This window comes from Aulonocara sp. 'chitande type north' Nkhata Bay, linkage group LG20 (assembly GCF_057382095.1).
Source record: "Aulonocara sp. 'chitande type north' Nkhata Bay isolate Kocher_YH1m ecotype deep benthic linkage group LG20, A_spYH_male_GT1.1, whole genome shotgun sequence".
Taxonomy (NCBI): Eukaryota; Metazoa; Chordata; class Actinopteri; order Cichliformes; family Cichlidae; genus Aulonocara; species Aulonocara sp. 'chitande type north' Nkhata Bay.
This window is the reverse complement of record NC_141363.1, coordinates 1,335,088-1,359,617: the sequence shown is the minus strand read 5'-3', so window position 1 is coordinate 1,359,617 and position 24,530 is coordinate 1,335,088. Positions and strand designations below refer to the sequence as shown.

At 42.3% G+C, this 24,530-nt stretch overlaps 3 protein-coding genes across 6 annotated transcripts; 2 read left to right on the top strand and 1 right to left on the bottom strand.

Annotated features, from left to right (window-relative positions):
• Positions 1-952: 952 nt before the first annotated feature.
• lad1 (ladinin) lies at positions 953-7,296 on the top strand. 2 transcript variants are annotated; one of them, XM_086277952.1, is made up of 14 exons: positions 953-1,093; positions 1,727-1,918; positions 2,311-2,578; positions 3,398-3,471; positions 3,844-3,988; positions 4,248-4,337; positions 4,675-4,718; positions 4,794-4,836; positions 5,039-5,082; positions 5,178-5,244; positions 5,354-5,488; positions 5,582-5,671; positions 6,466-6,590; positions 6,749-7,296. In XM_086277952.1, the coding sequence occupies exons 1-13, from the start codon at positions 1,056-1,058 to the stop codon at positions 6,556-6,558; spliced, it is 1,323 nt and encodes a 440-aa protein (XP_086134078.1). In that variant the 5' UTR covers positions 953-1,055; the 3' UTR covers positions 6,559-6,590; positions 6,749-7,296. The 2 variants fall into 2 exon arrangements, with proteins under 2 accessions (XP_086134078.1, XP_086134077.1); XM_086277951.1 differs by having other exon boundaries at positions 5,036-5,082.
• tnnt2a (troponin T type 2a (cardiac)) lies at positions 1,754-22,743 on the top strand. 3 transcript variants are annotated; one of them, XM_086277956.1, is made up of 13 exons: positions 1,754-1,768; positions 8,740-8,759; positions 9,518-9,574; positions 18,938-18,967; positions 19,202-19,226; positions 20,050-20,113; positions 20,315-20,431; positions 20,540-20,617; positions 20,702-20,812; positions 20,897-21,006; positions 21,448-21,538; positions 21,622-21,662; positions 22,496-22,743. In XM_086277956.1, the coding sequence occupies exons 6-13, from the start codon at positions 20,060-20,062 to the stop codon at positions 22,527-22,529; spliced, it is 636 nt and encodes a 211-aa protein (XP_086134082.1). In that variant the 5' UTR covers positions 1,754-1,768; positions 8,740-8,759; positions 9,518-9,574; positions 18,938-18,967; positions 19,202-19,226; positions 20,050-20,059; the 3' UTR covers positions 22,530-22,743. The 3 variants fall into 3 exon arrangements, with proteins under 3 accessions (XP_086134082.1, XP_086134081.1, XP_086134080.1); XM_086277955.1 differs by lacking the exon at positions 1,754-1,768 and having other exon boundaries at positions 8,746-8,759; XM_086277954.1 differs by lacking the exons at positions 1,754-1,768; positions 8,740-8,759 and adding an exon at positions 8,799-9,173.
• LOC147304748 (uncharacterized) lies at positions 11,033-14,617 on the bottom strand. The gene is made up of 2 exons (XM_086277950.1): positions 11,289-14,617; positions 11,033-11,142 (listed from the first exon to the last, which is right to left on the bottom strand). Exon 1 carries the CDS (start codon positions 14,565-14,567, stop codon positions 11,718-11,720), a length of 2,850 nt encoding a protein of 949 aa, XP_086134076.1. The 5' UTR covers positions 14,568-14,617; the 3' UTR covers positions 11,033-11,142; positions 11,289-11,717.
• Positions 22,744-24,530: the final 1,787 nt, after the last annotated feature.

The window sequence follows — 24,530 nt, the reverse complement described above, 5'->3', positions numbered from 1 at the left end:
TGTCCATAAAGCACACTCTGCTTCAGTACTTTTTAAAAATCGCCTTACCCAAATGGATGCAAAGCACCCGCAGTCGTCTTGTGTCTGTAAATATAACTTTTGTTGGGAATGCCTTTCTGTTTTATTTCCGTTTGTTTGATCAGGTCTTTCCTGAAAATGTAAGACTAACTTTAGACACAGGAACATTAGAACAGACTGAATGGACACTGATGCATAAACACACAGAGTTCATTACAGGACCTAAAATGATACAGCACCGGTGCAGGCAGGGGCATGCAAACTATTTCCATAAGATAGCAGATGCATGATAGACCAACAACGCATGCTATAAGACAGCCTCTTCTTTAAATAAATGGGAAGCAGACTTTCACAGGTGAAACTTGAAAGAGTCTTGATATGCATCTTATGCTATGCCTCAGTTATCAGTTACGATAATATCTAACTTTGTTTACTGAGGAACTGCACAGAGTATAACAGACACAGATGTGATATAAAGAGTGTAGGTCAGAGTCCAACACACATGGGCTCCAGAGAAAGGTGTGGACTCACACAGCAAACACTCTGACTCAGACTGTAGTGAGAGTCCAGTACAAGAAAGGATAACATATATTTGTATGCTTTATTATTATCATTTAATAAGAGTTTGATTGCTATTAACTACTTGTTGTACTTGTACAGGTTTTCCTTTTAGCTACAGCCTGTAAGATCCACACAAACAAAATGAATACAAGTGTAAGATTAATTATTCTGGGATGTTTTATTGCCATTGCCCGAATAAGCGAAGTGTCCAGGGGCGGGAAAGGAGTGCCAGGTACAGGTATTACGCTTTCCACACTTCCACCATACAAGGTGCTCTCTGGCGCGCGCTCTCCCCACCCCTCACTCAGTCTGTCAGGTGGGGAGCTTACCTTTGTGGTCACGTGACGCGTCTGTGCGCTGCACCGGGCTAAAGGTGGACTGCTTTGTGCCGCGGTGACTGTAATTCGACTGCCGTCGTCTGAGTGTCAGTCGACTTCGTCTGTGATCGTAGCTGGAAACTATTTTATTTTCTCAATATGTCTGTAAGTCGGAGAAACTGGTCGGCTTTGTCCAGGTAAGATTCAAGGACTTCTGGGTTTCTGTAGCGACTAATTACCGGTGTTACCTGCGTTTCAGAGCGATGCCCGCGCCTATGCTTTTTAATAGATGCTGGATGTTTAGGAACGCGCATAATTGTTGCATGTTGCAGGGTTTTCACTCTGGCAACAAAGCATCCCAATTTGGAAGAAATGATTTATTACATTCATATAGTAACTGTGTAACATGCAGTCAAACTGTGTCGGTTGGTGTCACTGTTATACTGTCACTTCTGCCTTTTTTTGCCCGTTACAGTCTAGAGATAACGGAGAGTTTTGTTCTGTTTGGCCCTTGTTGAGCTCAGTTAAAAAGGAAACACCAGCCTGCCGCTCTGCAGCTGGCTGATTGAATCCACTGATAATTCTTTTTAAACAGGATGCAAAATACAGCCACAAAAAGCGGTTGATGAACAAGTAAAGCAGGTTCCCTGTAACGCTTATTAATCTTTTCTTTTAAAGTACAAACCAAAAACAAATAGTGTGGAGGATCCACTCATCAAGTTCTCATGTACAGCACGCTGTTTTACATGTGTCCACCACCCGTATCCTCACTGAGCCTCTGTTGTTTTTGTTTGTTTGTTTTTCCATATTCGCTGATTGTCTTGATTCAGCCTTGCACGACAGTGGACAATGGAGGACGAGGAGGAGGTGGAGCGGGAGAAGAGGAGGAGGGTGAAGAGCTCAAGCACCAGTGCTGACCAAGATGATGACTTCAGCCCCACTCCCACTCCTACAAACACATCTGCCAGCGAGAGCGCCTTTGGGACAGACTCCTCAAGTGAAATGTCCCAAAGCTCCAACAGGTTGTTCTCATAGTTTAGTAAAACAAATATGTCACGTTGGACTCATACGCTGTCTAAACACAATCCTCTTTGTGGACTTTGTCTGTGTGACTGTTTTGTTCTTTTGGTTTCTGAAGGCCTTTTTAGTGGTTTCAAACTAGCAAAGGGATGATTCTCACAGTTTTGCCCCATGGGAGTGTTTCTGTATACATTTCAAACCCATGAAAACACCTGATACTCACGCAGGGAAAGTATGAAATGCTGTCAGAAACCCCGACAGCTGAGTACCTGTCTTCAAAGAGCCTTTTATAATAGAAACCTGATCAGATGCAGGAATCTTTTTAGGTCTCTCTAGAGACCATTCATCACATGTGTTGGTCATTAATGTGCACATATGTACTGTTTATTGCCAGCATGGAGCAGGTACAGCTTGACTTTGTGGAGATGCTGCGAGTGCGTGACGAAAGGCGAAGGATGAGGCACGTGGAAACGTTGAGACAACAGAAGGATGGAGGGGAGGATGAAGCTGAGGTCAGCAAAGGAGGAGGTGCCAGGGTAGAGCTGCTGGGAGACATGGATGAAGAGAAGGAAAGTGTTGTCAAACCACAGCCACCAGTAAAAACATCTTCTCACAGTCCCACCAGCAGCAGCAAAAGTAGAACCAGCATCTCAAGCAACAAAGTAAGAAGGAAGTTGCTCCTTAATTTCTGGAAGAAAATCTAAAGAAAAAAACATCTCACAGATCTTTTAAATGTGCTTGAGTTTCACAAGACTGCAACAGTGAAAGTCTGTAAGTCAGCTGCCAAATAACGATGTAAATCGAGATTTTTCACGTGATTATTTAGAACTTTTGTCCACCTGGAGTGGAAGAAACAAGGTCATAACCTCAGTTTTGATTAAATGACCAACAGAGAGATTTTGTTGATTCTCTGAGAAACGTTACAAATGATAAAACATGAACTGACAGATCCTTTGACAAGAAAGCACCAATCTTCCCTCACACACTAAGTCATGACACCAGTAGCAGCACCCTGTACAGTTAACTGCTATCCCACACAGAGGGGGGAGTTAATTATTCTCTAGATTTTACAACAACAAACCGTTTTTTGTAGTGCAGCATATGATGTCATTTTTGCTATTAAAGACCAACGCTGGTGTGGGCATTTTCCTCCTGTGCTCACAAGAAGAAGTTAGAATCTACTTTTAACTTACAGCTTTAGAAAAAGAAGACAACCCTTTACTCCCCGTCTTGTTTCCGGACTTGAACTCTCCCCGCGAGTCAAGTGACCATGCAAATCATCTCTAAAGCTTTGATAAGACGTGCTTAAGGCCATAATTTGAACTTTATCTTTTATTACCTTCGCAGGCTGCTTTAGCTCTGTGTATCTGCAAATGAGGCCATAACCGCGCCGTGTTATGTAATGCAAGGTGTGTCGTCTGTACAAAAACTTGTGTGCTATGTGCTCATGCTGATTGTCTGCCTGTTTCTTCCTTTGTCAGCATGAAAATGAAGAGTCATCAGGCAAAGACCCTGATCCAAAACCCTCCTCCAGCCCAGCTCGCAAGTTTGTCAGGTTAACAGTGACATTTCTTTTTTGCTGCTCTTTTGTTCTTTGTTGGCTGATCACCTAAAAGGATCAAATGCATTTTATTTAGATAAGATAAAGGTTACTGATTCCACAAATGGAAATGAAAGCACCAGAACAATGTAGAAATATAAAAGAGAAAACAGGACGTATAAGATTGTTTTGTATAGATTGTGAACCACATAAAGATAACCAGAGAATAAGATGGAAGAGTAAAAAAAATCTGCCTTCAGTTTTCACGTTAGACGCACTTTAAGATTTAATTTAGGCAACAGATCAGAGAAAACTGTACTTTCAGTGGTCACTAGTTCCTTTCTCTTCAACTTCTCCTTAAACTCACTTCTCTTTCTTGCCTTTCAGTTCTGTCTCCATCTCACTTGACAAGAGTCCATCTGCTAGCGGGCGCACAACTCCCATGAGCCCCGGTTCTCCGTCAGCCCCCTGGTCACCTCGCGAACACTGGACTTCCCCCCAAAGCCCTGTTCACAATGGGCACACAGAGGAGGTAGTTCACCACACACACACGCACAAAGAAACACAAACACAAATAAACTGACATGTTCGTCTCAGCTTCAAGCTTTGCTTGTCAAATGCTGTATAAGGCCAGGTAAGCACTGACGCTGCATCTTATCAATCCAGTGTGGGCACCAGCGCCCTCTGGTGTTATAAAGAGTAAAGGTTCCTTATGGCGGTAAAAACAGTCTTGGCTCCAGAGAGGTACCTGCAGCTAAACAGCAAACCTAAGTTGTTTTAATTTCTCTCAGACCGGCGTGAATCGCTCCACCAGTGGAAACTTTGAACAGGCAAACAAACCTGCCTTCATCAGACAGAGCTCCAGGACTGTATCTTTCAGGGTAAACACTGACACACACGCACACACAAATACATGCACGAGGACACAAAACCATTCAGGCATTCTTCCTGGCAAACGTCAGCATGAACTTTTGCCAATTTGACTGTTAAAACACGATTTTATCTGCCGTCAGCTTTCAGAATATCAGTTCAGGATAATTTGCTTGTGCCAGTCAAGCTTCCAGCTCATGTTAATAGCTACATGAATATTGACCAGCTCTTACTGCTGACTGGTTGCTTTGTTAACACCCAAACACATCCCCGTGCAGAGGATTATTGAGCAGGTCACTTGCTGTAAGTGCCGCTAACACGCACTCACACAGGCTCGGTCTTCCACAGATGATGAGAAAGAAAGAAGAGGATCCTTCGCCGCTCCAGAGGAGGTAAGGAAACAGCCTTGTGTTCATTTTGTATCAGCCTCGCTTAGTTGGTTTGCTGACTTGCTTCTTCTGTTGTAGCTCCAGTGTGAGGATGGCCTCCAAGAAGTTTGAACCCAACACCGTGAGATAACTTTAATTGACTTTCACCTAATATGATTGATAATCAGTAATCATTCATCGCTTATCCATTATTTTCTTGTTTGGCACTTTACAAAAACACAATTATATTTACAGTTATAGGATTATGAGATCTGTAGACCTGCTAGCACTACACACAATGTTATGCACAATTTACAGTGTTGATTGTCTTTGTTTTGAAGCAGGACCAAAATGAGGATGAAAACAAAGCGTCATCTTTCCAGAGAAAGTGAGTTTGACAATTTTTTAATCTTTATTTATTTGTTTATATTTTATTGAGTGTAACTGATTACACTTGTACATTAATGTATTCTGTCTTCCCAGCTCTAGGCAGAGGATTTCATCTAGATCCATCCAGGAAAAGATGGAGAGGCTGGCTCAGGCAGCGCAGGTCAGCCTCTCAGCCCTCCATGTACTAAAGGGGAAATTATGTTCCTGTGTTCTGTAGCAAACATCAACTGTCAGTCGCCAATGGTCTTCTCTTGGCTCTTCATCCACAGAAGTCCGAGCTGACGCGATTCCCAGATGTCACCCAGAGGACTCTGGTCCTGCTGGAAGAAGTGTCCAGGAAGAGAGAGATCTTTGAGAAGGAGCAGCAGGTGCAGAGCCCCACCAGCCCCGGAGTTTCCAAACAGGTACACTCATCATTCGCCCAAAAGCTCTTTTCAGTATTAGATGTGTGCGTAGCGTTAGTTAACAAATGATTTTGTAACTGTTGTTGATTTCAGGAAATTAGAGGCTTGACATCAGGAATGTCAGAGCGGATCAACCGCTGGCTCCACAAGAGCAACAAAGCTGGGTCTTCGCACAGTCCTGCTGTAAGTGCAGTGTATGGAAGCCAGGGGGCAGTATTACTCTTTGAGCTGTAAGTCCTGGCTGAGCAGGACGTAGTTCGTTGTTTGTGTTGCCTACATTAAATTAAAGAGTTTGCCATTATGTAGGTAACTATGTAAAACGCATGACTGTCGTTAATCGTGAAGAAAGTTCTGATCAATTAATTCTTTTTAAACACAGATTTTTTTCTACTCTGGTAAACTCAGTAAAGTCATTTAGGCATTAAATGAATGGGAACGTTTCATTTAATTTCAAAAGTAGCTCAAAGAATTTGATCTTAAGAATTTAGAGTTGGATGTTTAACTTAATTAAGCTGTTCAGAAAGCTTCATACGACATACCCAACTTGCTGTTAGATTTAGCAGTGCATGTTTTTGGCTGCAGAAATCTTATCTTTGTTATATCTGAGCAGAAACAATATCTATCTGGGTAAATTCATAAGCACACTTTAAAGCAGAGGGTCGCCTACAGAAACACTGGCATGACTGACTTCGTACTAATCTGTCCTAACATCACTTTTGTCAGAGTAGAGTGACCCGTTCCTCCTGCTTTGTGCCATTGGCTTTTTAGCAGTTATCTACTGAGCATGAAGAAATGCTTAAGTCAGTCCAAATTGTCAGACGACATAAAGACCATTTTAGGGTGTGTTTACAAAACTATTTGCCCCGTAAGAGGTCCCTGCTTCAGAAATATTTCAAGACTCCAGATTTAAAGAGTGTTTTTTTCTTTCTCTTCACTGTAATAAGAACTGATATAATGATTCTGTTTCTGATTTGTAGGATTTGAGACATGTGGACATTTCTAGTAAGAGGAGCCTGTTTGAGAATAGCGGTGAAGACAGTGTCTCTAAATCCAGCCCTGGAAAAATCTGAAGTGAAGGAAGTTTATTTATAATGTCCAACAGGTAAGGATACAAGTGCTACTGAGTTAGTCTTACATGCTGTGGAGGCAGATTTACCAACTCCACAAATGAAGCAAACAAGAGGAAGCCGTACATGTTTCACTGAACTTTAAAGGCGCTCCTTCAATTATAAATTGCTCTTATTGTGCTTGTATTTGCAGGATTGCAGGATTTTAAGATGGCGAAGGGAGAGGCAGAGATTTGGAAGATTAACGGATTTGATGACTGAGTGATTTTTTTCCCCCTTTGCCGTCAAAGCACAAATGTAAAACAGGCAGGAGGAAGAGAGAGAAATGGCCTGTTGGGTTGTATCTTTAGAGGACTGAAAAGGAGGAAACTGCTTTTAAAGTTAAAAAGCTTCTATCTTACACTTTTGCTTTGTTTCTTTAAAAAATAAGTGTGCCTACTTTTAACATTAAAATACCCCCAAAAAAACGTGTCAGTGATGTTTTATTTGTTCGCCTTAACGTTGTGTAATTTCTTTGAGCACTTTAAACAGGTGAAGGTTTAAGGATTATATCTTTTACTGAATTACACTGCTGGGATTGCTGGAGTTGTAATATGTGTGTGTCTTGTTTAATTTGCCAGTGTAATTTTTTTCTTTTTTTTTGGTTTCATCTGGACTTGTGGACGAGATTCTGTCTTTCTAAGTAATAAAATGTTTTACTACCATAACTGTCTGTCACTATTTCTTTTTAAATAGCCCTGGATGAATAAACGCACTTTACCTTATCTCAGACCGGGATGCATATAGATAAGCGCTCCGTGCCTGTGTTTCGTCTACAACAAGGTGCCATACAAGGAAACCAGAATGTGTGTGTGTGTGTGTGTGTGTGTGTGCGCGAATCAGCTGTCTGTGATCTTTTTGGCTCTGCAGCCCACAGTCATGCTCACGGCGGCCTTTTTGGGAAATGGTGATAAAGGAGAGTACATGCTATCTAGAAAGTTATTAATAACACAACAAGGGGTCCTAAAGCCTCATCCGCACAACACAGTCCGTCCTTCACCCTCTGACACTCACCCCACGCTCCCGTTAGAGAAAGTGGGACCTGTCTTGTGCTGCAAATCCACTCTCTCCGGGTCTCTGTCTTGATCCCTTCATCTGATCCTCAGGTACGATTGACTAACTGTAACGTAACGTGTGCACACGAAAGAAAGTGTTTTAACTGGAAAATATTGAAGCTTTTATTGATTTGAACAGAAAGTGAAAAATTCATGATTGGCTTTTTTTCCTAAGTAATCAGATTTGCTGCCGCGCACCTGAACGCGCCCTGTCATGTCAGACAACGAGGAAGTGGTGGAGGAGTATGAGGAGTAGGTTGGATTTTTCTTCTACTTAAAATACTTCTAAATGTATCCCGAGAGTACATCCACCGTTTGTCACTGACACGTGGTTTATTTGCAGCAACTGCATGATCATTTTACACTGTCATGCATTTGTCTTTTTGATCATAATAGTAACGCGCCTATGTGATTCATTTTCACAGGGAGGTGGAAGGTAAGACCTCTCATCATGACTCATACACAGCGCAGTCACTCTGTGGTTAAAACCCTGTTGTGCAGGCAAATGCTTTCTCTTGGCTAATCCGACGAGCGTGATGTAAAAACTGCTGTACTGTATACTCAGTGCGCTCTTATAAGGATTTAAGAGGAATGTTGCTAATTGTGTGTAGTTTGAATGAAATGTCAAGATCATCCATAAATCAAACGTAAATGTTCTGCCTGTTTGTCAACTCCTAATCAGGTGTAGGAGGAGGTTATTATATGTATGTGTGAGAGTTACAGAATTACCGTGTAAAACGTTTTTCATGGTGAGTTTAATTATAATGCAACACAAAAGCACAAATTATATGTGAAGTCAGGAATCGCTAGTGGGAAAGGTTTGCCTTAAGGACTTCCTGCCAGAAAGTTTTCTTTTCTATTCTTTTGTTGCAGCTCGGTGTGGTTTAGGTAAGGATCACAATCTGGATTAAAAATGAGCGAATCAAATGCTTATATTATGATTACTCGTAAGTCAGTGTTTCATTAGTTAGTATCATTAATTGATTTGACTTTGTGTGCTAGAAACAACAGTTTGTAGAGTTTGCACTTCTGATTATGTGAAAAGATTGTTCACGTGTTTCTCTCTGCGGTTTCTCCGGCTGCACGACACAGAAGAGGAGGCCGCTGAAGGTACTGACGGCGCTGATATTTATAAATGAGTGTCAAGGTCATCGATGAATGCTTTTGTCACGTTTCAATAGCACACATCAAGGGTGATGTGGAGGAGCGGTCGACAGCAGTTATCCTGAGAGTCTCTGGGATAAATAGCAGCGCTGGGACTGAGCTTCATCTATAAACACATTTAAAGTGATTGTGATTAATCTCACTTTGAAAGAGATTCTTTGATGTATTTGCTAACTTACTTTGCTTGCTCAGCTATTCTTATTTATTTAACCTCCTTACATTACTTTAATTACTTGACTTACTCTGTTTACTTACTTCACCTACTTCTCATCGCTTTGCTAACTACTTTTCTGCTTTGCTCATCAGAGGAGCAAGGGGTAGATGAGGAGGAGGAGCAGGAGGAGGAGGAGGAAGAGGAAGGTATAATTGGGCAGATGTAATGTTTTTCCCTGGCACAGTGCATTGATAGCAACCTGAGGGTGAATTTGTTGATGTGGAAACCACATACTATGTTTGCTCGTTGCCTGTTTGTTTATAGAGCAGTTTCAGTCTAAGAAAAACAAAACAAAACGATGTGGACGCAAAACATTCAACAGAATCAGACAAGACAGAAGATATCAGTTATGTTCACAGGATGACTCCTCTCGTCTCTTTCCCTGTGACTGTACTAAAGAGGTTATTGATCAGGGAGAGTGATTATTCAGGCTTAGTGAAAGTTAACATTCTTTCTGTGATAAGTCATTATTTGCTTCCTTCTCCACCAGAGGCTCCACAGGAGGAAGACAAACCTGCTGCAGAAGAGGAGGCCAACGAAGAACAAGGTAGACGTTACTAAAAACTTAATGCAGACTTCCCCAAATGGGGGGGGGGGGGCGCAGAGCCATTGCAGGGGTGCGCGGTATGAAAAGGAAAAAAAACAAACAAACAAAAAACAACAACGTTTGGACACGACCTGGGGCTCCCACACAAACGCAAAGCAGGAGATGAAGCATCGCTGAATATGTTTCCAAACCAACTTCATTCTAAGCCAAAGACTAGAAAATCTGGTGAAGCAAATCTGCCCTTTGGCTTCACCTGCACAGGTGCGGAGGTAGGTCTCCCTGCAGGGTTGCTTTTCCCTGCGTGGGGAGCAGCGCTGGGCTGTTTACATCACGGACAAACAGGATCCCACAGCTGTTTGTGTTTTTAAACCCATTTTGCACAGAGAGGCATTTTTTTAAAATGTATTGATCGCAGTGTTGAACATTATTACACAGGAAAAACAACCACGTGTAAAATAATGACACCGTGACGCCTCTGCCTTTGTAATGGAGGGACAGTAACTGCGTGTAAAACCTGCAGATAGAGACACAATACTGTTAATCTGACTGTCTGCTCTTCATCTCATGTAAACAATAACGTGGCGCACAGCGTGACGCGGAAAAAGGCACATACCTTTGACTTTGCCTGATGAGCTCTGTATTCCACGTCCACACATAAACGCAAAAAAAGGAGTTTTAAAAATCTCCGTTCTCGGTGATTCGAAACGCCGTTTACGTGGACGAAACAGCTGCGTGTTCAGAAACACCCGTGTAGGTGCGGCCGCAGCGTAAAAGAATTTATTTTATTACCTGTAATTTATTGCAGATTACTTGTATTTGCTTAATTGTTTACTAAATGTTTGAGGTGTAAAATAAACCGCAATGGAGCAAAATGTGTGTGTGTGGTTGGAGGGTGTGTGCGTGCGTGTGCGTGCGTGCGTGCGCGCGCGCGCATGGGGGGAGGGGGGCGCGAACATTTTTCTTGTAAAACAAAGGGGGGCCCAGCAAAAAAAGTTTGGGAACCACTGATTAATGGGAGAAATGATAGCTTTGGGCCTGTGTTGACAGCACAGTGAAGATGAGTAATGTCGTTTACCAGTAACCATCACTCACAGGCAGGGAGATAACATGCTATCTCAGACACATTTCATTTTGGTATGTGACAGTCTGCACTTGAGGATCAAGCATGCAGGTTTTCTTAGTCACACCAGAAGGGCCAGCTGGGCTGAGAGTAGTCCTCCAGCCCCTCCCAGCCCCAAGGCTTTCATTTCTTAGTCAGAACCAGGTGTTTTTCACTGTTTCGGTGTCTCACCTGCTCCCACTGAGATCATTTGAAATGGGAGGGATGTTAGACTTATTCTTACCTTTTGGCTCCTTTATACTGATAAACACCGTGTGAGCTGTCACTTTCCACAAAGATAAAAGGCAGGCGACTTGTTGACGTGCCAAAAAAAAAAAAGCACGACTACACCCTTCCCTTTGTAGCTCCCGTTAGCCACCACGCGGACAAGTTCTTGTTTACAGATGATTTATTCAATGTTCGGCGACAAGATCACTCAGCGTCGTCATCATCATCATCATCGTGAGAACTACCCAAAGAAAACAATTGCAATAAGCAACATGTTTACAATAACTCTTATCACAGTAAATCCAAACAATAAAGGTATAAACACATAAATGCCCTTTTATGGCACTTTCATTGAAACTGAAATTAACAGAGGCACCCTGAACACACCTCATTGCCTGCTGTAGCCAAACGGGAGAAAGTCCGTTCTTCGCGCGAGCCGCTACTCCTCTCAACGGTGAGTCCACAATTGGGTTTAATTTAACTTAACTTAACTTATGTGTTCTTTAAAACTTAAGTCCAGTTTAAAGCAGTAGGACGATGCAGCTGAACTCACAGAGCGCCATGCTTCTCTGCTCTAGTGTCACCACAAACTCAGTCCGTGCTGCACGTTACTTCCGCTACCACCAATTACAAAACAAAGTTCCACAATTAAAGGAAACTTACAAATATAAACACAAGAAAAACATTGGAACACTTCACTGTTAGTTACACTCCCACCAAATCACCTGTGATTTTCCCATAAAACGTAACATGTATGGATATAACAAGAAATCACATTTAACATTAATTGAACTTGTGGATTGGCAAAGTGGCTCTTCAATTAGCCTCCAGTAGAGTTACAGTCTTTTGAATAGGTCTCTCCAGATAGGTTGGTTTTGTGGTGCGCCTTCCTCTAGCATCTAGAGTTGAGTCACTGATCAACAACCTCACACTTCTCACCTTTCCATCCTGTCCCAGATAGACATCTATGATCCTTCCCATCTTCCATTGACTACGTGGAGCAGAATCATCCTTGAGAAGCACAATATCATTGACTTTCGCATTTCGTCTTGCTCTGTTCCATTTTTGTCTGCTCTGAAGATTCAACAGATATTCCCTTTTCCACCGTTCCCAGAAGCTGTTGGCTAAGAACTGTACTCTGCGCCATCGTTTTTGCAGGTACACATCTTCCTTGATAAACTTTCCAGGAGGTGGGGGAATAATGCTTGACTTCATTGTCAGAATGTGGTTAGGTGTCAAGGGTTCTGGACCAGATGGATTGTGCAAATGCTCTGATGTTAATGGCCTGCTATTCACAATTGCCATAACTTCGTAGAGGAAGGTTCTTAACGAACTGCTGTCGAGCCTTTTAACTGCTTGGTCGAGAACGGATGCCAGAACATTACGCACGGTGCGTATTTGGCGTTCCCAAACCCCACCTTTATGACTTGCAGATGGTGTGTTCATAACAAACTCACATCCAATTTTCTTGAGGTTCTCTCCATCCATCTCCTTCATGGCTTCAGCGAACTCGTGCCTTGCACCAATGAAATTGCTGCCTTGATCACATCGAATTTGCCTGACACTTCCACGCAATGCAATAAACGAACGCAAGGCATTGATGAATGCATCAGTTGTTAAGTCCTCAAGCATCTCAATATGTATGGCTCTTGAGCACATGCATGTGAGTAAAAGCCCATAACGCTTAAGCTCCTTTCTGCCATCCTTGACATAGATAGGCCCGAAGCAGTCCATCCCACAATATGTGAAGGGTGGAGACAACTCCGTGCGTTCTTGTGGGAGGTTCGCCATCCTTTGTCCTTCAGTGTTCCGTCTAAACTTCCTGCATTTTGTGCAGCTGTAAATATGAGAGGAGACTGCCTTACTGCATCCAAGAATCCAAACACCATTGGCTCGCAGCTCGTTAACAGTCATACCTCGACCTTGGTGCTGCACCTTTTCATGATGATGCTTGATGAGCAGTGTTGCCAAATGGCTTCCTTTAGGAAGGATAGCTGGGTGTTTCACATGGGGGTGAAGACTGGACATTGTTAAGCGCCCTCCAACCCTGAGTACACCCTGCTCATCAAGGAATGGGTTTAATTTGTGCAATTTATTTGCCTTGTCAATTGCCTTGATTTGCCCATTAAGCTTGAGACTCTTCATGGTTTCAGCAAGGTGTGTTGCTTGAACCAGTTTGATGAGAAAAACTTCTGCCTCCTTACGCTCCTGCAAAGTGGTGGGTTCACTAAACCTTGGTTTGTGGCCTTTAGCTGCCCTTGCTCTGCGTTTCAGTATGGCTACAGCTTGTACTGCTCTTGCCCAATCTGAAAACCTTTCAAGACGATCTAGCAGTGACCTCTCTTCCCTTGAGTGAATTTTGTGGACATGAGTCTTTCGTAACTCTGGGTCATCTTCTGATATTTCTCCCACTGTGAACACACTACTTGGGAGGTTTAGCTGCCACAGAAAATTTGGACCTCTAAACCAGTTAGATGCCTTGAGCTGTTCTGCTGTCTGTCCCCTAGAAGAGTGGTCAGCGGGGTTGTCTTCTGAAGCAATGTAGTTCCATTGGTCAGGATGTGTGCTCTGCTTGATACGTTGGACACGGTTTGCTACAAAAACATGAAATCTCCTTGCATCATTGTTGATGTAGCCAAGGACAACCCTTGAATCAGTCCAAAAGTATTCCTGCAGGCCTTCCATTTCAAGCTCTCTCTGGAGCATGTCACTTGTGCGCACTGCCACCACTGCTGCAGAGAGCTCAAGTCTTGGTATAGTTGTTACCTTTGAAGGAGCTACCCTTGCTTTCCCCATCACGAGGGAACAGTGCACTTCTCCCGATGCGCTTATTACTCTCAGGTATGAGCACTCTCCATAACCTGAGGCACTGGCATCTGAAAAATGATGCAGCTCGTATTTCACAACTTTGCCAAAGCTTCCTGGTAGGTAGCATCGTTGTACCTTTATGGTTGCTAGATCTTGCAGTCCTCTCAACCAGGATTCCCACTGGGGCAGCAGATGGTCTGGAAGAGGATCATCCCAACTAACTCTCTCGAGACACATTTGCTGGAGGATTTTCTTTCCTAAAAGGATGAAAGGTGCGACAAAGCCAAGCGGATCAAACACCGAGGCCACGGTGGACAATACCCCTCTTCTGCTCATGGGTTTTTCTTTCACCACCACTCTAAACTGGAAATCATCTGATGTGACACACCATTGTACACCAAGGGCTCTCTCCATGTGTGGTTCATGAAGAGCCATATCCAAGTTGTTGGCTCCTCCAGCACACTCTTCCTTTGGGATTGATGACAACACCTGCTTACTGTTGGAAATGAACTTATGCAACCTTAAGTTGCCAGTGTTGCAAAGCTCCCTTGCTTCATTCACTAGCTGGATTCCCTTTGCTTCGGTGGATACACTAGTCAAACCGTCATCAACATAAAAGTTTCTTTCTATGAAGCGGACGGATGCTTCGCTGAAATTCCCCCTTGCCATTGCAGCAAGATGTTTGAGGCCATAATTAGCACAGCCTGGAGACGAAGCAGCTCCAAACAAATGGACTCTCATGCGATAGACTGCTGGCTGTGCTTCTAAATCTCCATTCTCCCACCAGAGAAAGCGGAGGTAATCTTGGTCTTCTGCCCTCACGTGAAATTGGTGGAACATACGTTCTATGTCACACATGATTGCAACCTTTTCCTTGCGAAACCGACACAAGACACCAACAAGGGAATTTGTCAGCTCTGGCCCAGTCAATAGATGATCATTTAAAGATGTCCCCTGAAACCGGGCTGAACAGTCAAAAACAATGCGGATTTTCCCAGGCTTTTGCGGGTGATAAACACCATGGTGTGGGATGTACCACACTGGGTGTTTGTGGAGATCAGCCTTGGGGATCTTCTCAGCATCTCCACGCGCTATGGTCTCTTCCATGAAGGTTTTGTAGTCCTGGTAATATCTGCTGTTTCCCCTTAATTTCCTTTCTAGGTGCTTAAGGCGATGGATAGCACACACCATATTGTCTGGCAAGCTCGGCCTTTCTCGTTTAAATGGAAGAGGCATCTCAATATGACCATCTTCTTTGTGTTTGATTCCTTGTTTCAATTTCGACAAAAACTGGAGGTCATCTTGAGAGAAGTGATTGTCCTCAGCAACTCTCTCATTAAAGTCACATTCAAGCGCTTTAATTATGTCAGATGAGATGACTTCCTTGATCTGTGTTCTGCATACATAGTGAACTTCCTGTTTGGGACTTGATGGAAGCTGAAGTTCCGGTGTCACTTGCCTTGTGATGACTTGATGACTCACTCCAATAGTGTCTCCACAGTCTACGTATGGGCTGCCATGTCCAATAATGCTCCATCCCAAGTCTGTTCTCTGTGCCTAGCTTCCTGCCTTATTCCTTCAGTCTTTCGTGTCTTTTGTTCTCTTTGATCATCGTGTAAGCAAGTTGGATGCCTTTTCTGGCATGTACTGCAAGTGCTTCTGTACTTACAGTCTCTCGAGTGATGTCCAGGCTTTAAGCAACCAAAGCATAGCTTATTATCTTGAACAAACCTGTGTCGTTCCAATATTGGTCGTTCCAAAAATTTTCTACATTTGTACAGACTGTGGCCTGGTCTTTCACAAAACAGACAACTGCTGGCAGCAATCTTCTCATCAGTGTTTGTTGTTAGAACTTTAGCTGCAGGAGTCTGGTTTCGTTGTGGCTTGACCTTTTCTCCATCGCACTGTTTCAAGGCATGGAGTGAAGTCACAGGATTGCATGCGATCCTGGCTTCCCTTATGAGAAACTGCACAAACTGGCTAAAGCTTGGAAATCTGCCAGTCTCCTCCTCTATCGTCAACACTTTCCTATTCCACCTTGATGTCAACCAATCGGGGAGCTTGGAGAGGATTTTTTGATTCTCATTGCAATCATTAAGAACCTCTAGACCTTTAATCTGGCTTTCCGCAGCTTCACAGCTCCGTAGAAAGTCCACAAATTCCTGAAGTTCCAGACTGTCCTTGGAGCCAATTCTGGGCCATGCACTGAGTTTGTCTCTGAAGGCTTTGGCAATAAGGAAGGAGTTTCCAAATCTCTCATCTAATACTTCCCATGCTGCCTTATAAGCAGCCTCAGTGCCTAACAGGAAATAGTTTTCAACAGCCTTCTTAGCTGGTCCACTAACGTACTTGCACAAATAGTAGATTTTCTCAGAGGCTGGTATGTTTTTTCTTTCGATTAAAGTTTGAAAGGCAGCCTTCCAGTTCTTATATTTTAGCGGGTCACCACTGAATGTTGTCGGCTCTGGCATAGGAAGACGACTGGCACTAATAGAATCTGCTAATAACATGGCAAGTGCTGCGATGCCACCATCATGCTGTTGATGTATAACAGCTTGTTGTGGTAAGTGTAACTCTGGTGAGTTATGTATGTGACTTGTGTGCTGAAATCGGTCCCCTTCCCTTTGGCTTTCAGTTTTACATCCATGCAGTAACTGCTTAATTTCTTCTTCTGAATCTTCATCTTGCTCTTGCTCATACACTTGCATGGTTGCCTTAGCCACCCTTAACTGTTTGAGTGCTTCCAATCGTTCCAGTTCCTTGCGTTTGTCTTCCAAAAGCTTTCGCCTGGCAGCATTTTCAACCTCAAGTTTTGCTTGTAACTGTGCTTCTTCTTCCTCCATTCTTAAACGTCGTCTGCAGGCTTCAGCTGTTTGTTCTGCAATCTGTCTTTTATCTTCAGCCTCCAGCTGCAGAAGCTCTGCTTGCTGACACTGTTGTTCATGAAGGATTTCCAGTGTTGCTTGGGCTGCAGCCATTTTAGCAGCAGCTTCTTGTCTGCTCATGGATGATGCACTGGAGGACTTAGAAGCGACTCTTGATGCAACGTGTGACTGTTTGTATTGACTGGAAACCTGTGAGTGCTTACTGACGCCATATGATTTCTCAGACATTAAAAAAGATTCATCTACATTAAACTGTGGTTTGACTGGTGCCTTTCCTCTCAAACGTCTTTGTGCAGTCTTAATAACAGTTCTTGTTACCTCCTTGCAAGTATCAATTCTGCGGCGTGCATTGTTATCAGGAATGTCCACCTGACGCCAGTTTTCATATGCTGTGTTTAGTTCGCTGGAAGCAGTATTAATGTTGTTTATTATTGCTTGCAGCTCTTCATCTGAACAATTGTCAGAAATTGAATGGTTAGCATCCTTTGCTAGAACCTTCCACTTTTCGTACTTGATCTTAAAACTTTGCTCCAACTCCTTAATCCTTTGGTTTAACATTCCTCTTCCCTTTTCAGTTAAGGTTCTTGACCTCTGGCTTTTACGAGGTGGGTTTTGAATTTTTTGTTGCGCACACTTACTTGTTGATGGATGAACATCTGATGTTACTCGAACTTCTTGTGGACCATCTGTATTTTGCAGAGGAGAACTGCACAGTGGAGGGTTTTGCTGAGGCCTGGTCACAGTCTCTGCCTCAGGATTGTCACTCAGTTTAGAGAGATTTGTGACTGACATGTTAGGCTAAGTAAAGGAGTCTGATAACATAAAATAACACTGCTTATAGCTTGTAACAAACTTGGTTACTTCCTTTGAATAAAACCTTGCATAAAATCCAGGACTGCTTTAGTAGCTTATTCTTATAACCCTTAAACACATGTCTGAAATCACTAACAACCCTTAAAGACACATATTTTTCAAACTCATGATCAATTGTAAACTTGAACCTTCTTGCTTGCAGCTACAATGAAGCCACTTCAGGACACCCTTATTAACACTTTAAAGCATCCAAACTTGCAAATGGTCTTCAGGTTAATTTTCTGCAGCACACTTGAGAAGATCAATATGTCCTTTCTTTGAATTGTTAGGATGAGCAAACCCGTTCTTGGCTTCTGGCAGGAGCTTGGGGACCCTTGTAGACACGCTAGAGATGACTTATGTTCCTTTCTTTCTCGCCCACTCACAAGGAGCAGATGAGTTCTCACTGTAGCTCCCGTTAGCCACCACGCGGACAAGTTCTTGTTTACAGATGATTTATTCAATGTTCGGCGACAAGATCACTCAGCGTCGTCATCATCATCATCATCGTGAGAACTACCCAAAGAAAACAATTGCAATAAGCAACATGTTTACAATAACTCTTATCACAGTAAATCCAAACAATAAAGGTATAAACACATAAATGCCCTTTTATGGCACTTTCATTGAAACTGAAATTAACAGAGGCACCCTGAACACACCTCATTGCCTGCTGTAGCCAAACGGGAGAAAGTCCGTTCTTCGCGCGAGCCGCTACTCCTCTCAACGGTGAGTCCACAATTGGGTTTAATTTAACTTAACTTAACTTATGTGTTCTTTAAAACTTAAGTCCAGTTTAAAGCAGTAGGACGATGCAGCTGAACTCACAGAGCGCCATGCTTCTCTGCTCTAGTGTCACCACAAACTCAGTCCGTGCTGCACGTTACTTCCGCTACCACCAATTACAAAACAAAGTTCCACAATTAAAGGAAACTTACAAATATAAACACAAGAAAAACATTGGAACACTTCACTGTTAGTTACACCCTTTACCAGTTCAGGTTCTAATTAACCAAGTTGGCAGCATAGGAAACTAGTCTGGGCCTATCAGCTGACTTTAGGTTTCAAGCACGGTCTAGCTGTCCTCTATTATTACGAAAACAAAAAAAGAACTTAGCTGCTTCTTTTGCAGAAAGCTAAACTAAAACTAAAGTTTTTCTGGCATTCACTCATAATTATTTGGGTCATTCAAAGGTCACTGATCCCAGACCTTCTTGAGAAAGGAACCATTTGCTATCAGTGCTTGCATCTCTAGATAACGTCTCGCTTGTCCCGAGTGCATTCATGCAATGTGGCACATGAAGCAACACTTCACAGATGAGCGCCTGACTTCCTCGGTGCTCTCTTTCAGTCTTTCCCGTCTTCTCACTTACGCTCTTCTGTCATGTGGCCATCATCACTCACTAAACGACTGTTTACTGTGGCGTAATGCTCAGTCATTTGAGATGTGCTCTCACAAACCCTCTCTCAAGCATGTTATTTTGGTTTCAGATGGAGAAGGCGAAGCAGAGGAGGGAGAAGGTAAGTGAATGGGAATCTCGTTTTGTGGCTCTGTTGTTCTTGGATGTTCTCCCTGACATGAATCACACATCATTACTTTTATTATTAATATCAGCACAAATGGTGTAAACAGACTTCAGTGCCATAACTTGCGGGGGGAACTGGCAGAATTTGTGATTTTGTGCAGTCTCATTATTAATGTGTGGTCTGCACTAACTCATTCATACTTTCTGCTTGACTGTCTTTCATTAACAGAGGAGGAAGCAAAGCCCAAATTCAAGTAAGTAAAACGCACGGATAAACACGTTTTACGATAGCATGGTTATGAGTAACAAACATACGACGCATAAATAAACAAAGAGAGGACTCACACCACTGTGATCCATTTGTTATGTATCATACCAGCAGCAAGCTACGTTTTCACAACTCAATGAGGTTGCTTGATACGATCCTTCTACATCAACATCTTAAGCTCAAAAGTCACAAAGTAATTTCGTTTTTACTTTGTTTTAAAATCCAGGAAGTGCCCCCCCCCCCTCGATTTAAACTCAAACTGTGGAACGTCGTTCCCCTCGCTGCCAAATTAGCTCCCTTCATTAAATCTATTAAAACTCACTGCCATTTGAGTCTGTGTGATTCCTCATTGTGTATCCTGTGGCTTTTTAGAAATGTCCATTCCACCTTTTCTCAGCACGTTGTTTTTTAAATGTGCTTTACAAATACACTTGTGTTGAGAGTTGCATTGACCATAAGTGGCCGTTTTGATTGTTCAGATTTAATTACTTTGATTTAATAAAAACATTTCCAGAGATCTCTTCTCTAGGCTGTGCCTCTCTGCTCCGGCACTAAGAAAAGAAAATCCCAATTTCTGTCTACATATAGTGCAGTTTGTAGAAACTACAGATATGCAGCTACTTCTGAGCAGCAACACGTGCAAACACAGAGGGGACATTTGTTTGGCACATGCTTATTGTTTTTGATCCTCATTTGACACCAACTGTCATCACAACTCAATTTCCCTGTTATTGATCTTTTTTTTTTTAACTAAATAGTTCTTATTTAACCCACGCTTGTTAACTTAATATCTTTTCCTGCTTTTTCAGGCCATTCATCATGCCAAACCTTATTCCCCCTAAGATCCCAGACGGCGAGAGGGTGGATTTTGATGTACGTGACACAATACAGTACTTACTGTGCATGGGCTTTTGTATCCTGGTGTATTATGTACAGGTCTCAGGGTGGAGTAGACATGTCTTCACAGCTTTCACTCTGTATTTTTCTAGCTTTGTCTAAGCCTGCTTTTAATTTAGGACCAAAAACAAATATGTGCATCAGTATAACATAGAACTGGGTCACTGAATCCAACAGGATATACATCGCAAGAGAATGGAGAAGGACCTGATGGAGCTTCAAACTCTAATCGAGGTTCACTTCGAAAGCAGAAAGAAGGAAGAAGAAGAGCTCGTTCAGCTCAAAGAAAGGATTGTGAGTGCCCCACACTACAGCCAGTCAAATGTAAACCACTTCCCACCTCAGACATTACAGATCTGCTTTAGGATCTGTTTTAATGAGATGTGATGATCTGTTGCTCAGGAGAAGCGTCGCTCTGAGCGAGCAGAGCAGCACAGAATTCGCAGCGAGCGAGATAAAGAGCGACAGAAGCGTCTTGAGGTAGAGTCCTGTTCTACGCGCTTTAACACGGTCTATAAAGTGGCACGCGTTTCACCTCGGATCGTCTTTCTCTCGGGGTTCTAGGATGAGAGGATTCGCAAGGAGGAGGAGGAGGCCAAGAAGAGGGCAGAGGATGATGCAAAGAAAAAGAAAACCCTCACCAGCCTCCACTTTGGAGGTTACATGCAAAAGCTGGTGAGTCAGTGGAGTTTTAACAGTGGGGGTTTTCAAAAAGCTCCACTAGTAACTTTTATAACAGAAATTATTTTATTTTTAAAGACAGACAAACGGAGCGGCAAGAGGCAGACAGAGAGAGAAAAGAAGAAGAAGATCCTGAACGAAAGGCGCAAATCTCTGGACATCGAGAACATGAGTCAGGAAAGACTCAAGTAGGTTCAGACGCACAGAGCAGGACTTAGAATCTGTAGGTTTGTTCACTTACAAAGAAATGTGGTTTCATTTTAATGGAGAGAGACGAATATGAACCAAAAATTAATCAATGCACTGCCTCAACTCCCTGTGTGTATCAAGAACACGTGTCCATTACATGCAAATCATCTGATAACATTTTGGTCATGTGGAGGTTTTATTTCAGGATTTTAGTTAATATTCTGTCTCCCTCCATTAAAACAAATACTACCATTAAAAATAGAGACTCTTCATTTCTTTGTAAGTAAGCAAACAAATTCAGCAGGGCATCAAATAATTATTTCTCCCACTGCATGTTTCATTATCTCACACAATAGCTATTGCATTTTTTCTTCACGACACACAAAATTAAAATAATAAAACAATGAAAATAATTCTCGTTATAATAATTTGTTTTCCAGAGAGAAAGCTAAGGAGCTGTGGGAGTGGATCCAGCAGCTGGAGGCAGAGAAGTTTGATCTGCAGTACCAGTTCAGCAGACAGAAATATGAGGTGCGCTCAGCTAATTGAAGAAACAAAGACACGGCATCAGTGAGACCTGGTCACAGTGTAACAAAATGTTTTCTTCATTCCAGATTAATGTGCTGAGGAACCGTGTGAGCGACCATCAGAAAACGTGAGCACAAGCTCGAAATCCCATTTTAATTAAAAGTTTAAAACATGTAGTTACCATAGAGCGCACATATGATGTCACACAGGTGTAACAAAATGCAACAGACAGGTGAGGTTTGGGACAATAACTTGATTGGAGAGTGTCAAGCTATGTGTGTGTGAGAGCATTAGAGTCATGGGAATTTAAAACTTATAGTGAGGCGGGGTTAAAAGAAAGAGAGAGGGAGTGTAACACTTTGTTAGTAACAATAACCAAAAAAAGTAATATAATTAACAAACAAATGCTTTAAGAGGTGAGGAGAAATCAAACAAATCATATATAATAATTAAATGAGTGATCAAGAAAAGAAAAGAGCAAGTGTGGACAAAGCAGCAGGTCACCACTGGAGAGGCCAATGAGATGAGTGAGGAGAGGCTGACTTTTAGTTGCAGCTATGAGTGAAAGCCCTGAACGGTCGTGCATCTCCCTTAGAGCGACTTGACAGAGTTTTGCATGAATCCCTTCTTCTGTGATTCATGCCGGTGTTTGTGGGGGAAGCTTTTTGTTAAGAAACGACCGTCTCTGAGGCCCAAGTGGAAAAGCTTTTTGTTTTCAGACTCCCTGCAGTGTCACCAAATATTGTGTATTCACAATCTCACAGCCGCCTTGTCCTAACTCGGCGAGCTGGCTGGGTTTGGTCATCTGTCATACCTGTCAGGGATAAAGTGAAAGAACATGATGTCACTGTTATTTTTGAACAGGGTGCAGGAAGATTTCAAAACGTAACCGTGCAACCTCGCTACGATCTGTGCCACATCAGTTGTGTCTGAATCACAAACGCTTCTGTTTTTCAACAGGTCAAAGAGGACCAAGAGAGGACTGAGGAAATAGATGCTGATGTGCTGAGTGACAAGTATTATCATCCGCCCTGTCATGCAGCCACTGCCTCAAACCAAGCCCAGGCTTTACGGCCACACCCAAGTCACACTTATCTTCTTACGGTTGCCTTAAGCACAGCTTGGGTCCAGTTTTCCAGCCTTATCTCTCGCTCTACTTTTTCAGGATAATGGGGATTTAAAAGTGTAAATAAACAGTCTCACTTTAATGACCCTCTTTTTGTTCTTCCATGAGTTGCTTTGTTGGCAATGAAAAAAAGTCATGCAAGACCCGATGACAGAAAGCTTAAAGCAAAGACATCCTCTTACTGAAAGACAGGCTCTAACATGACTGGAGCTGACATGATGCTTTTTGAGCTGACGCCCAGACATCCACCCAAAGTTCACCTATGAACACACCCACACTAAATTGAAAAAGAATGAATAATTTCCATTATGCATATTGCAGGTGGGAAAATCCTTCTTGGTAAATGGCCTGCATTTGTATAGCGCTTTTCTAGTCCATAGGACCCCAAAGCGCTTTACACTACATTCAGTCATCCACCCATTCACACACACATTCACACACTGGCGATGGCAAGCTACATTGTAGCCACAGCTGCCCTGGGGGGCACTGACAGAGGCGAGGCTGCCGGACACAGGCGCCACCGGGCCCTCTGACCACCACCAGTAGGCAAACACGGGGTTAGTATCTTGCCCAAGGATATTTGGCATGCAGCCAGGGTGCAGCCTGGGATCGAACCACCGACCTTCTGATTAGTGGCTGACCTGCTCTGCCACCTGAGCTACAGCCACCCCTGTAAAACATGCCAAAAATATTGCGAGTTTTGTCCTGTAACTTGAGAAGTTACAGGACAAAATAAAGAACTGCCAGGTAATATTCAGAGTATGTTTTTTTTGAAAGAAGGAAGTTATAATTTAAGGGGTTTTTGTAACTTCAAAACAATGAAGGTACGTACTACAAGAAAAGGCTTTTGTGTTTCTGTTCATGGAGTGAAACTATGGAACAAACTGAATATGGAATTAAAGCAATGTCCAAACATAAAACTGTTCAAAAAGAGTTATAAAAATATGATCTTCTCGATCTATAAAGAAAAGGAAAATATTTAAATTAAGTGAATGTCTCTATTTAAAAACAAACAAACAAACAAAAAATTCATGATGTGATATTATAGTATATAGTATATCAGAAATCTGTTCACTATTTTTATTACAAATTATATCAGTAAGGAAGCTGACTAAACTGATAATTTATGGGACAGGGGTGGGATTAAATAAGTGTATACTTCTTCCCACTCCCTTTCAACATGTAAATTAATCAGAATGGTTTTTTGTATGTAATTTGTATAGTATATATTTTTTCTCTCTCTTATTTCTTTTCTAAATGTACTTGTATATTGTTCACATGTTGAAATAAATTACCAATCAATCAATCAATCAATCAATCAATCAATCAATCAATCAAGTGTGTCACCAAGTTTCATATGAGAAAAACTGCAGTTTCTCAGCAAACAGGCAGATACAAGCCCAGTTATTTAGTCTGAAAATACTCAAAATATGCACAAGAAAGAACAAAAATGCTGAAATGAGACACTGAGAATGTCTTTGTGATGGCCATGTGGTGTATAACTGGTCACAGGAGCAAAGAAAATGCACGTCATGTTTTTAACTGCTTCTCCTCAGCAAAGCAACAATGGTTTGTCATGTTGTTACTGATAACAAAAAACAAGCTCTCAACCCACCAAACAGTCTGGTGTCTCAGTTTTCCCACAAACCTCTGGGGATTCAAAGGGTGAAAAGAAAAAAGTGACCAAAAGAGCCTTGTTGAGACCTGCCTGATCCAGGATCAGCAGAAAACAAAGGCACAGTAAGAAAGAAAAATATTATTACTCATTCACAACAGTCAATTCTGAATATTGCATTCGCTTCAGAGTGATTCACGGTTTTGAAAATCATGCATAGATTTATCACATATTTTAAAGGTCACTGGAAAATT